Source organism: Schistocerca gregaria, chromosome X, assembly GCF_023897955.1.
Source record: "Schistocerca gregaria isolate iqSchGreg1 chromosome X, iqSchGreg1.2, whole genome shotgun sequence".
In the NCBI taxonomy this organism is placed as follows: domain Eukaryota; kingdom Metazoa; phylum Arthropoda; class Insecta; order Orthoptera; family Acrididae; genus Schistocerca; species Schistocerca gregaria.
Window position 1 is genome coordinate 83,139,900 of NC_064931.1, and position 13,169 is coordinate 83,153,068.

Below are 13,169 nucleotides of genomic sequence, written 5' to 3' on the forward strand. Positions count from 1 at the left end.
CTCACTGTAGCAGGTGATGACATTGTGGACCCTATTGCCATCTCCAATGCCTTGGGGCACTATTTTTCGGAGATTTCGAGCTCGCCCCGCTATCCTCTCTTGGAAATGAGTGGAAGAGCCTCAGGTCATACCCTTTTTCTCTCAGAATCATGAATGCTACAGTGCTGCCTGTGCTATGAGGGAGCTTGACCATACTCTTACCTCATCCCACTCTTCCAACCCATAACAGGATGATGATCACATTCAGATGTTGCAGCGCCTTTCTCATTCATTTGTATAATCATATTTGGGTAGATGGCATGTTTCCCAGATGCTAGCACAACACCAGTGTTCTACCCATACCTAAGCCCAGTAAGGGCAAACAGCTACTTTCTAGTTGATGCTCCATTTCCCTCAGCAGCTGTGTTTGCAAGGTGCTGGAACGTATGATTCATGGCTGGCTGGTATGATGGCTCGAGTCTCACAATCTACAAACCTCTGCACAGTGTGGATTTCATGTGCGCTGTTCTGCAGTTGACCATTTGCCACTTAGTCAACCCATGTCATGTATGGTTTTCTGTGGAAATACCAGATTGTGGCCATGTTTTTTGATGTGGAAGAAGCCTACGACCCCTGCTGCAGGACTGGTGTCCCCCGTACTGTATACACGTGTTGCTTCCAAGGGCAACTGCCTCCATTTCATTCACAAATTTTTAAGGCTGAGTTTTCAAGTAATGTATGGGTTCGGCCTTGTCGGACACCTTTTTCCAGCAGAATGGGGTGCCTCAAGGCTCCATCCTGAGCCTCACCCTCTTTGCTGTAACCATTAACCCTATTAACAACTGTCCCACCAGACATCTCTAGCTCCCTTTTCATAGACTACTTTACGCTCTGTTGCAGTTCTATATGGACTTGTCTCTTTGAGCGGCATCTTCAGCGATGTCTCCATTGTGTTTGCTGGTGAAGCATCGACAGTGGTTTTCACATTTCCACTGACAAACTCGTATGTATGAATTTCTGGTAGAGCAACAGGTTTCTTCCACTGTCTTTACATCTTGGGCTTGTTGCTCTTCTGTTCACTGAAACTGCGAAATTCCTGGGGCTCATGCTTGATAAGAAACTTTCTTGATTCACCCATGTGTCTTTACCTGGCTGCACACTGTACCTGGTCCCTCAATGTCCTTTGTGTCCAAAGCTGTATGTCCTGGGTAGCAGATCGGTTCTCTGTCCTCCATTTGTACTGATCCCATGTTCGTTCAAAACTAGGCTATGGGTATTCTGTTTATTCCTCTGCCCATCCATCTGTATTATGTCATCTTAAATAGTCCACCATCATGGAATAAGTTTGGCCACTTGCTCCTTTTCACTAGTGCAGTTGAGAGTCTCTAAGCAGAAGCTGCCATATCAGCACTGTCATTACCCGCTGGATATCCTCCTCAGTGGATACACATTCCGTTTGTCTGCCATGCCCAGCCGCCCGTCCTATGCTCACTTTCTCAATGACTCAATTGTTCACCAGTATGGGGCATGTCCTTCCTCTCTGTTTCCTACTGAAGTTCACTTTTGTTTGGATACTGCTTCAGGGGCTTAACTTCGTGCTACCTGCTGCATTCTTGATGGGTGTGAACCCTTCACCACCTTGGCTTTGTGCGACGACCGATGTTACTCTAAGACTTCATTTGCTTCCCAAGGACACTACTCCAGATTCAATCTATTGCTGTAAGTTTCCCAACCTTGGCACACAACTTGGTGATAGCACCTTCGTGTACACTGATGGCTCGGAGACCAACAGCGGTGTTGGGTGTGCCTTTGTCATTGGCACCGACAATTTTTGATATTGGATTGCTGAACACTGCTTGATTTTTACCACAGAGCTCTTCACCTTCTATCTGACCACCCAGTACACCTGGCGACACAGACTTTTAAATTGTGTTATATGCTCCAATTCTCTTAGTTCCCTTCAGAGCCTCTGTGTGCTGTACACAGTCCAACCCTTAGTGCAAAGAATCCAAGAAAGCTCCCACTAGCTCACTGTTGAGATAGCCATGGTGATGTTTATGTGGGTTCTTGGTCACCTGGGTCTGATGGGAAACACGTCTGTCGGTGTTGCTACCAAGGCCGCAATCCTCCTACCATGACCTGCTAGCTCTTTCATTCCCTCAGATGTTCTCCGTGTTGCTGTCTGTTGGCAGATGGTGTCACTTCAGCATCACCAATGGTCTCTTCACGGAAACAAACTCCAGGGAATTGAACCTCTCCCAACAGCTTGGCCAACCTCCTCTCAGCCTTCTCGTCGCGAGGAGTCATTTTATCTAGGTTGCACGTTGGGGACTGTCATTTTAGCCATTGCCATTTGTTACATGGTGATCTTCCACCACTTTGTGCTCACTGTCATCAGCCTCTGATGGTTCGCCATTTCCTGACCCAGTGCTCTTTTTCTAATCTCTTATATTCCAGTGTATGTATGTCGTCTGAGCTATTGGCCATTTTAGCGATAACATGAGGGCTGTCGACCACATTTTACTTTTTATGTATTGTAGCAATATGGTGAAAGACATTTAATCTTTGGTTCAATATCTCCACTGTGTCTGCGGTGTATTTTGTGGACCTTTATCCAAGGGGAAGTCCATGTTTTAAGCTCCCTTTCCTTCCGTTTGTTGGGATTGACGTATAGTCACTTTCAACTTCTTTTACTTGTTGTAGTAAGGTTATGATAAGGGTGCTTATGACTTCAGGTTGTTGTTATGCCCTAAAAAATAAATAAATGAATAAAAATGAACATGTAAATGTTTCTACTTGCTTTATTTGGCCTTGGGTACTCATTTATAGTACAACTCCTTTATGGCCACTGGTACCAATTCAATTTCAGTCCACTATAAAATCTATTTGTTGCCATTAGATCCTAATATATGTTAATCTTGAGTGATTGTGTTCTAGGTAGTTTTCAGAGAAGCATTTAGTAATGTTTCACAAAATATCTTGTCACATCCACCACTAACAAAACTGTAATTATTCCAATTGATCAATTGATAGCTGAATGATTAAAGTGTTCTCCAATGACTACAGTATAACTGAGGAACTTTCGTACTAATGAACTGAGGTTTCCTCTTAAGTTTCTGGTTATATTTGGAAGTGAGTATAGTTGTTGTTAGAAAGAGCCAATTTAATCTTATGTCCAACCCTGGTATTGAGTTTTGCCCGAACATTCTCACATACAGCTTCAGTTTCTGATGTTGACAGATTTAAGTTTCTGTTCTACTGCAACAAATACAACACATCACTTTCTCACTGGCCTATCCTTTCTGTTCATGCTTAAGTTTTCCCCAGAAATCACACTTCTGTTGATTTCAAGTCTTAAGCAGCTTTCTGTACATAGTACTATGGCAGCTTCACTGCATTCTAGGATCACTTCTGACTCTGGCATTTTGTTGTGAATGCTTCAATAGTTAATAACCCAGATTTTAATACTATCTAGTCGGGGTGGCATTTATTTGGATCTTACACTGTTACTTACTGTTCTCCTACAGCTATCATTATCTGGATTGAATGCAGATTTGTTGATTTGCCTAATCGACAAACAAACAAACTCGTGTTTACCCCACACATAGCCTCTGATGTGAAGTACACAACTGACCCATTTAGCGGAACCTTACAGTTCTCAACCCTATGACTCAGCTACTGGAAGTTGGATCCAAAGAACCTTCGCAGCCTCTTGTTGAAGCCTTCCACTTAGCGTGGAACCAGGGAGTTATGAACTGTTCTGGGTACAATGCTGCAGATTGTGAGCTTCATTGAAACTCCGAGTGAGGCTGCTATTCTCATACTTCTCTGCCATACTAAGTGCACATGGTGTTCCATCCCATACCTTGCTGCCATTTCCATACTGGGTACCATTATTCAGTGCAAGTTTGAACTGCTGATGATTAAGAGACTGCTACCCGCTTGTGTGGGCTTCCCCAATGACATGGGATACAGTACCTTTCCCAACAGCAGATGATTCACTTTTAGCACCTCATATTTGTTAGTTAATGAGCTGAGTTTAACATCCTGAGCTCTCCCTGGACTGTGTCTTCCCAGTATAGGGCACTTAGATCTACCATTAACTCGTCCCTCACAATCAAGTGGACAACTATTGATAGATCCTGCATGTCCTGTAGCAGAGACAATATCCACAGGAGAGGGTAATGCCTGTGGGACCCCCCGGTATTTATGGTACATGAATCTCAGTAGCCCTCCCAACACCACCATTTGCAAAAGGTCCATTGGCTTGACAGTCAGGGCAGTTTCCAGCTGCTTACGAACAGCAACTAACTCAATCCCATGCCTGAGAGCAGCATACACAGTGGGACTGCATTGTGGCTGGGGCAAGATTTTGTAGCATGTGACCCATCTGCCTGCAATATCGACATCCCACATGACAGAACAGAGGTGCAGATGTTTGCGGTATGACTGAGGCCCTTGCCAGAGATGAAAACACAGCCCCATGGCTCAGCCTATAGCCGCCAGGGTGTGCTACCTGAGCCCATGGATTGACAGCAGCACCAGAGGTCGTGGTCAACAAGCAGTACATATCCGAGTGCAGGCATTCTTGGCGAATTTCATATATGAAGTCGTCACGGGTTGTCAGCTGAGTAGCATCGTCATCTCAACGTTTTGAGGGAATGCGTCTCCATCATCTTCAGGCGAAGTGTCGGGATTTCGTAGGTCACGGGCTTATATATCTGCTGGACTGCTCTCCATTTCCCGCGGCCGGCGAATCGCCTGATGCGCCTGGATCGACGTCCGTCTCTGTCTGGTCTCCCCCCCCCCCCCCCCCCTCCCTACCACCAGGAATAGCTGACCTATACATGGAGCACTTCGAAAGGCTAGCACTGGACACTGCTAAACACAGGTACATTGACTATACTTTTGTAGTTTGGCCACATGGCAGGGACAAACTGTTAGAGTTCCATCAACACCTCAACAGCATACATGGAAATACCAAATTTGTCATAAAGATAGAAGAGAACAGAAGCTTACCCTTTCTGGATATCCTGAGCACAAGAAACATGGATGGCACGCTGGGACACGCAGTGTGTAGAAAGAAAACACACACGGACCTCTATCTTAACGCCAATAGCTGCCACCACCCTGCACAACACAATGCTTTACTCCACACCTTAATGCACGGGGCCAGGTCCATCTGCGATAAGAAAAGTTTGCCAGGAGAATTGCAACACCTAAAGGACACCTTCAAGGAAGAATGGATACAGTGAGACACAAATAAGGAGAGCTCTGAAGACCGACCACAAGAAGAGAGAAGAGAGACCGGATGAAGACGAAGCAGTGGGCTTTTTCCATACGCGCGTCCTCCAATGTCCAAGATCGCGAGAATTCTCAAGAAACATAAAGTGAAGACCTTCTCAGTTCAACAGAGGATCCACAAGGTCTGACGGCACCAGGTGTGTACAAGATCGGATGCTAATGTGGGATGCAATATATAGGACAGATTTCTGTGTTGCATCTAACGGTTTTTGGGACTCAGTAATCAGAGTGTCCATAGAAATAAGGTTACACGACAACCTTATTAACCACGACAGTGGCTGCCATCTCAGCACAGCCTGGAAGCCTGCAGTCAGGAAAATCGGAGAAGAACGTTCTGTTCCACCAAGGGCCGTGGACGGAGCAGACAGAGATGGACGACGAGACTTGAACCCGGCGCACATTTCCTGCCCCCCCCCCCCACCCCCCACCAGCCTGATGGTGATGATGGTGATGGTGGTGGTGGTGGTGGTGGTGGTGGTGGTGGTGGTGGTGGTGATGATGATGATGATGGAGACACATTCCGTTGAAACGATGCTACAAGATGATGATGCTACTCGGCTGACAACCCGTGAAGACTTCATATATAAGCGGACGATTTTCCTACATGATTGAAAACTATCGCGTGATTGAAAACTATCCCAGAAGATCCATTGAGCAACTGGCCTTATAAGCTGGCACACAGTCAGTGAGAAGGCAGTTTGACATGCTGCCCAGACTTGTAGGTAACTGCCATCCTAGCCACAACATCTACATGCTTAATTGTCTGGTAGTCCTGGATTGTTAGGAATGGTAGCTTTGGTCTGTGACTCAGGAGTGTTGTGTAACAGTGGTCTAGCCTCCCTGGACAGCTTTGTAGCATGCTGTGCTGACTCCTGCCTAGTAGTTTTGTTTCTGCCTTCTCTTTGGTGTACTTTCTCAAAAGAGAGAGAGAGAGAGAGAGAGAGAGAGAGAGAGAGAGAGAGAGAGAGACTTGCAAAGAAAACATTTTATTTTATTGTTATTCTATTATAAGATCCGAAGTGGAATCCATACTTTGTTTCATCCTTAAATTGTGTGTTGTATTTACTACATTGTTGACATCAGCAGTGTTTTTGTTTATTGGTTTTTCCCAATAAAAACAGATTAAGGAATATCATTCGTGTTTTGTCTCTGATAGCACAGACACCATAAACAAATAACTATAAACTAAGCTCGATGAGTGTGTCTCCTGATTTACGGGTCTGGTATGCTACAACTAGAACTAAAGTTATTAACAGCCAAAATGAGAGATGTTTTATGACAACATAAAATTGCTGTAAAATTTATTGTTTCTCTAAATTGTTTTTGAGAGTATGATTACCAAGAAATGCAATTACTGCATTAATTTATAATAAATGCAGAGAATATACACATGTATTAAAAGAGGAAACTAGTATGACACAGCATGTTAGTTATTTAGTTACTGTAAATAACAAAAGATAACTTACTATGAAATAAGTTGTGCACAACATTCCTAAGTACGAAATTTCTCAAGCAATTATTCAAAAATTATCAAAAATATACCATATCTTATTTCATGTAAATCTACAATGAAATTAGGGAATGATTATATTTGAATGAGAATACTGTTGTCAAAATTTTCTAAAAAGTACAAATCAAGTTTACATCGACAATATAGTAAAAGTTTTTCATGTCACTTGCAGATGCTTGAAAATACACAATACGTCATGATACACAAGAGTATTTCTACAATCATTATAAGATTTGCGAAAACGAGATGAACAGTAAACATTAGAACCTAGAATTTTGAATCTGACGTCTATGGCACACGCGGTCTCTCACAAAGGAAAATTCAGATGTCTGCTTATCCATTGTCTGTCCAAAAAGTTCAGAGACTGCTTTTATTCCTGGTGTTTAAGCAACATCAGCACAGTAACTGTGGTAGCAGCTTGAACTAACATTTGTAAAAAACAAATGTGCATTCACCCAGTCAGTTGTGAGCAGGTTGTGTTAACTAGTGGATGTGGAGGCGTGGTGTGTCAGTGTTGCTCTGTCAAAAATTGGAGTGGAGCAATGTACTGAACATCTCTAAAATAAATATTCAACACATTTTCCACAATGTTCTGAAGAAGAGAAAAGTGTGTGCAAAGTTTGTCATCCTGCACCCCAAACAAAAATGCCACATAGACATATGCTGTTACTTGACTGAAATGTAAAATGTGAAAAACTCCTTCCTGGAAAAAATCTTCATGAGGCTACCATAAAACAAGAAAGTACAGAAATTCACAAGAATGGTCAACACTTTGATGACATAACCAACATTCAAGCCAATGTGTCACATGAGTTGAACAGTTTTCCCAAGAAGGAATTTGCCTGACAGTTTCAATTTTCCTGAGAGTTTCACAGGATTATATAAACATGTTAGAATATTTTTGTAGTCGAGTTGGAGGGGTTAGGGGAGAGGGAGGCTATGTAGAATAGCTGAAGCATTTAAACCAGCATCTTAACTTTTCTCAATTTCTTTATTAATCCACTCTCTAAATTTTTGGACTGCGCTCTCTTGTAATGCTTTTGCCTTTCTTCGAAAACTATCCTTATTCTTTTAATATAAGCTGTGAAAAGAAGATTAATTTGGAAGTAAAATTAGCAGTCAGTTCATCAATGCCTACTGCAGTAGTAATAAGATCACACAGAAAGCCAAAATATGCTTCCTCCACCCCCTGCTCGCTCTCTCTCTCTCTCTCTCTCTCTCTCTCTCTCTCTCTCTCTCTCTCTCTGTCCCTCTCCCCCTCCCCCTCCTCCTCCTCCCTCCCTCCCTCCGGGGCAGGGGAGGGGGTTATTCAAACATTTGAATGAAACTAAATCTCACTAGTTATATTTTATGTGTATTTAAATTGCTATGTAATGTCAATTTTCATTAACTTTTTTGCAGGCAAAATATGATGCGAAGAGAACTCACCAGAAACAGACACTGCTGCCATTCTCACAACAATCGTGGCACAATCAGACTGGCTATGCAGTGCTCCCAGTGCCTGAGTATCAGGCATACAATGTTCCTTTCAAGTCAAATGGTGTTGCTAATGGGCATTATCATTATAACTTCAGTGGCACAAAGAAATTGGAGTATATCTGAGCATTTATGACGTTCATGAAACAGTTGGTGTGTACAAATGAAGTGGCGATTAGATACTGAAATTTTATTGTGTGAAATACAATTCTGTGCCACATGCCAGAACATAAACTAAAAGATAATTATTTATATTTAAAATACTATATTTTTGTACATGTTATTAGGTTTGGAGGAGGAGCAGTGCACTTTCTTTGTGAATCTGTAAAAGTTAAATGAGGATGCTACTGTATAGTAGCATATATTGGTTACATTATTTTTGATCTGTTTTGAAGATTTAATCTATTTATTATTTATTTATTTATTGATTTATTTATTCCCATGAGTATTTTTTGATCTGCCAATGTATGCAGGTTAAAATCTGCATTTTCAAAGGTTTTACTGCTTATGAGATCAGTGACTTTTACAGTATGTGTGGTGCAGTATTTTATAATAATTTAATTTTGTTCATTTATTATTACATTTTATTGGAAATTAATAGCCACTTGTGGAGCCTTCCATTATTTATAATATTTCTAGTTGTTCTTTTTTATAGCAACCACTGCCCCATCTGACTGAAATATAAAAGCTATCTTTGTGTGTTCCTTTCCCTCACCTCATCTCCACCCCTCCACCTTCCTCTCTCTTGCTAAATAACACTTCACTGCAGAAGAGTAAAACAAAATATTTTGGGATTAGCTTTTCAAGAGTTTTACACTGGAATAGTCATTTAAAAGTACATAAACATTAACTTCATTGACAATATTTTGTGGATATTCAGAAATAGTTTGACTGAGCTGTTACCCCATTCTGAGTGGTGATACCATGTAATTATAAGTAGTGTATAAGAGGCGGATGTATGCAAATGAGATTTAAATTTCAAATATGAAAGTAATTTGTTTATTAAAGACATTAAATGAATTTAGTTGTTGTTTTTCCGTAGATGTTTGGTGTTGTGGATTGTATAAGTTTACTATGGTTTCTTAATGGTGACATGTTGTGTTACGTTTGCGACAAAGATCTGATGCTGTAAAATATGATGATGTGAAGTTTGCAATCAAATCTGCTAGTGTACCTGAAACTACTATATAAGTAAACTATTTCTATAATGTAAAATCCAGGATGGAATAGTGACAGTATTATGGAAAGGCTAGATTGCTACTCACCATATAGCGGAAATGTTGAGTCGCAGACATGAGCAACAAAAGACTGGCCCCGCCAGCCAGAGACAGTGGCCATGTGCGAGAGCTGTGTTTGTATGAATGTGTGTGTGTGTGTGTGTGTGTGTGTGTGTGTGTGTTGTATATTTCAGAAGAATGTCTTGTGACTGAAGGCTATGTATTGAGTAGTCTTTTTGTTGTGCCTGTCTCCAACTCAACATCTGCTCTATATGGCGAGTAGCAATCTATCCTGTTCATATTATTGTCTTTATGTATATAATTAATATTTGTGACAGCTGCTAAAACCTTCACCATAAGTAAGAAGAAAAAATGTTTGATCATTGGGCAGTCCTAGGATGTTATGTACGTATGTCAAGTTATTCATTTATTTTAAATTAATTTTATATTTATAATTTGTATGGTGCACCTTTATTGGTTTGTAGAAACTGGAATTAACTCTCTGGGAGCAGCTAGAGGAAAGGGGAAGGGGTTGCTTTTGCCTTTAGTTGTGCGTTTTTTCCATACGGGTTGCAGTTATCATCATAGTACACCAGTATGATTATTACATAACAGTTACTGCAGTGTTGAAGACTGTGTGTCGAGTTCATTTGAATTACTTGTGAATAATACATTTGTTGTAGTGATGTGCAAGCACACAGTATATTTTATGATATTTCAGCTGGAGTCAATATTTTGAAACAGTGTGTACCTGCGTTAACTCCCCTCCTCCCCTCTTCTTCAAACTGCCATGTGCTATCTTTGTCAACAAATACGAGTGGTCTTACTTCCCATTGGTGGAGACTCAACATGCAAGTTAAAAAATTGTAATACATTGTGCAAAATATAGGTTAATATTTTTGTGGTAGATATTTCTGTTGCTCATTACTGATTTTAGATTATGTTTGTTAAAATGGCAATTTTTTTCACTGCAAAAAATCAACAACTTTTCATTGCCTCCATTCTTTCAACTCAATATCTTTATTGCAGTATATTTCTAATGGAGTCAGTAATAAGGTGCAATATGGTATTAGGTGTTCAGCTGGGTGGAAAATTCCATCTTTCTGCAGAGCTTTTTAATACATCACCTAACTGTTATGCATGCTACATACCTGAACTAAAAACAAAGTGATACATTGTTGATGTTGCAATACTATTCATAGTAGTGCTCTCAGCACCATTTGATGCATGTTTGTTTTCTGGTGCTTGCTCCCATCATTCCATGTAACTGAAATCCCCTTAGTGTATTTTGGCTGTGAAAGATGATATGATGATGTGTGGCAGGATTAAAACGGAAGTGCAAGCCTTACAAATTCAATAACAATAATTCTATGGCAAAGAATTCTAAGTCGGTGAAGCTGTGCACTATTATTTGCATTAGGATTTAAAAGTTTTTCTGTATGTTTTTTTAAAATTTGTAGAGAAACTTAGTTGTTTATGACTAGAACATTTATAAACCTACCCTCCATATTTGTGATTACTTGCAGCCTGTTTTTAAACATAGAGGACATTTTCTTGGTTTTCTATGTGCCTCAATTTGTGTGTTTGACTCAATTAGTGTGTTTGACATCACACTTTGCTTAAGAATTAGCAGTTGTCAACTTCGTAAGAACAGTTCTAGACTTTGCAGTATTTCTGAGCCATGTATCTGCACTGTAGGGTGACCAAAATTTGATTGTGATTTTAAGTGAGATGTCCAACATCTGACCACAATTTTAAGGGAGATTTAGTTGCTATAATTTAATCTGCATAACAGCATTACATTTTATTGGCATGGGTGACAGTGGAGATATAAATATAAGAAAACTGACAGACTTTACTTACTTTTAGTCTGTTATATTGTACGTTATCATATTTTGTGTTGCAAAATGTTGTTGTGTTGTGTGAGTCAGTTGAGAGATAATGTAACAAGTGAGTTTAAATATGAAGGGCTTCGTATAAACTGCTTTCCAAAGCCCATGTTACTTCCTTTTATTATTTGTACCATAGATGCTGGTCCGTGGGTTGCCAGTACTGACCGAGAAACAAGTAAAGATAACCCCTCTTGTTACTCCTATAGACGTGTAGGCTGTGTCATTGTGATTCCACTTCTCATATTCCCTTGAGCCAAACTGTCTTCTTTCTGCAGATGTGGGAACAGGAAAACAGACTGTGTGTTGACAGTAGTATTGATTATTATACAAAACTTTTCAAGATCTGTCAGTCAGGTAATCTGAACTGTCAACAGTACTTTGTGGGATTAATATTTATAATAGTGATCATTGATGAAATATATTGGAGAAACAGGTGGTCAATTAGGGAGCTGGGAGGACTGAAATAAAATCATATGTGAGACCCTGGGAAATAGGGCAGAGTTGGTCACCTTACATCTCACCATAATTTCTTTTTTCATGTGATAAATGTGAAAACTACACAGTTTCATACTATCTTATCACCAGTGTGGAGTATGATTCCACAGCTGCAATCAATGTGGAAGCTTTTCTGTGTAAAATTTGCTGCAGTGCCAGATTTATTTGCAGAGTATTTATTATTGGTGAAGTTGCTGGGGAAAAGATCAGCCAAGGCACAGTTCTCCACAAATCTTGTAATGGATACAAAGCCTGATGCTCTAATTCATGGCCCTTTAGTTAACTATTCTATCTCTAATGAAAATTAAATAGTCTTTCAGTAAGAAATTTTTCCAGTTTGTGAGTGGTTTTAGTGTCTTTATCTCTTCAGTTTGCTTTGGAGCTATTAAAGTAACTATAAATTGTTCAGTCCAAGATGTTGTGCACAAGTCCTTTTTAACTGTCTCATACACAAAAGTAATATTGTACTTACTTGTATGTTGTTATTAAAATATGAAACCTTATTAAAATTTACTTCTTTAATGACATTTATAATATAACCACTCAATGCTTACATTCATTTCATTATGTATTTTATGATACTGAACATGTTTTATCATTGTATGTGGGTTTCAAGTTTCTTTAATTCTATTATTCTTGTTTTTATTGTTTTCATTTCAGCTTTTCTGGTAGACTCTTATTTCAGATGAAGCCCACATTTTTTTTTACTAAACTGGTTATTCCTTGTCCTATATGCAGTTGCTATCAGGAAGATGCAACTAAACCACTTGGGTGTTTGTGGCATTTTATATAAACATAAGAGAAATATGTATCATTGTTAAGTTGTTATTTTTTTCCGTAGGTGCCAGATGAGTCATAATTCATTTCTTCTTGGCTTTAGCTAGGATAGTGGGCAGCATGTGTTCTTTACTTTTCTAAGTTCCATATTAATTTTAGTAAGTATTCTGAAATTCGTAATTATGCAGTACACTTTTTGGCAGTATGTACTTAATAAAATTGTTTATGCCTTTTTTTGAAAGGGGTTTGTCTTTTGACTAATAAAGATCATACTAAAACTGTATAGAGCAACTAATGGTATCTTGATTTATATCTATATATTCTCCTAATGTTTTTTTATCTATACAAAATGCGAGACAGCGGACTGATATCTAGCTAGTAAAATAACTTAGTTCTTTGGAGTTTTTATTTGATAGACACATCCATGTACCTAAAACTATTGTCGTAATTGCAGATCCTTTTGTGTGGGTGTCATAATTCATATGTTGCAGCCAGTAAAAATTATGTGGTAGCTGTTCC

General features: G+C 39.7%; 1 protein-coding gene across 1 annotated transcript in view; it reads left to right on the top strand.

Moving 5' to 3' along the window:
• LOC126298435 (solute carrier family 35 member E1 homolog) overlaps positions 1 to 12,935 on the top strand; it is an 84,323-nt gene extending 71,388 nt beyond the window's left edge. The window contains exon 6 of the mRNA XM_049989760.1: positions 8,195 to 12,935. Coding sequence (XP_049845717.1) covers positions 8,195 to 8,395 — 201 coding nt within the window. The 3' untranslated portion in view covers positions 8,396 to 12,935. The remainder of the gene's footprint in view (positions 1 to 8,194) is intronic.
• The last annotated feature ends 234 nt before the right edge of the window (positions 12,936 to 13,169 follow it).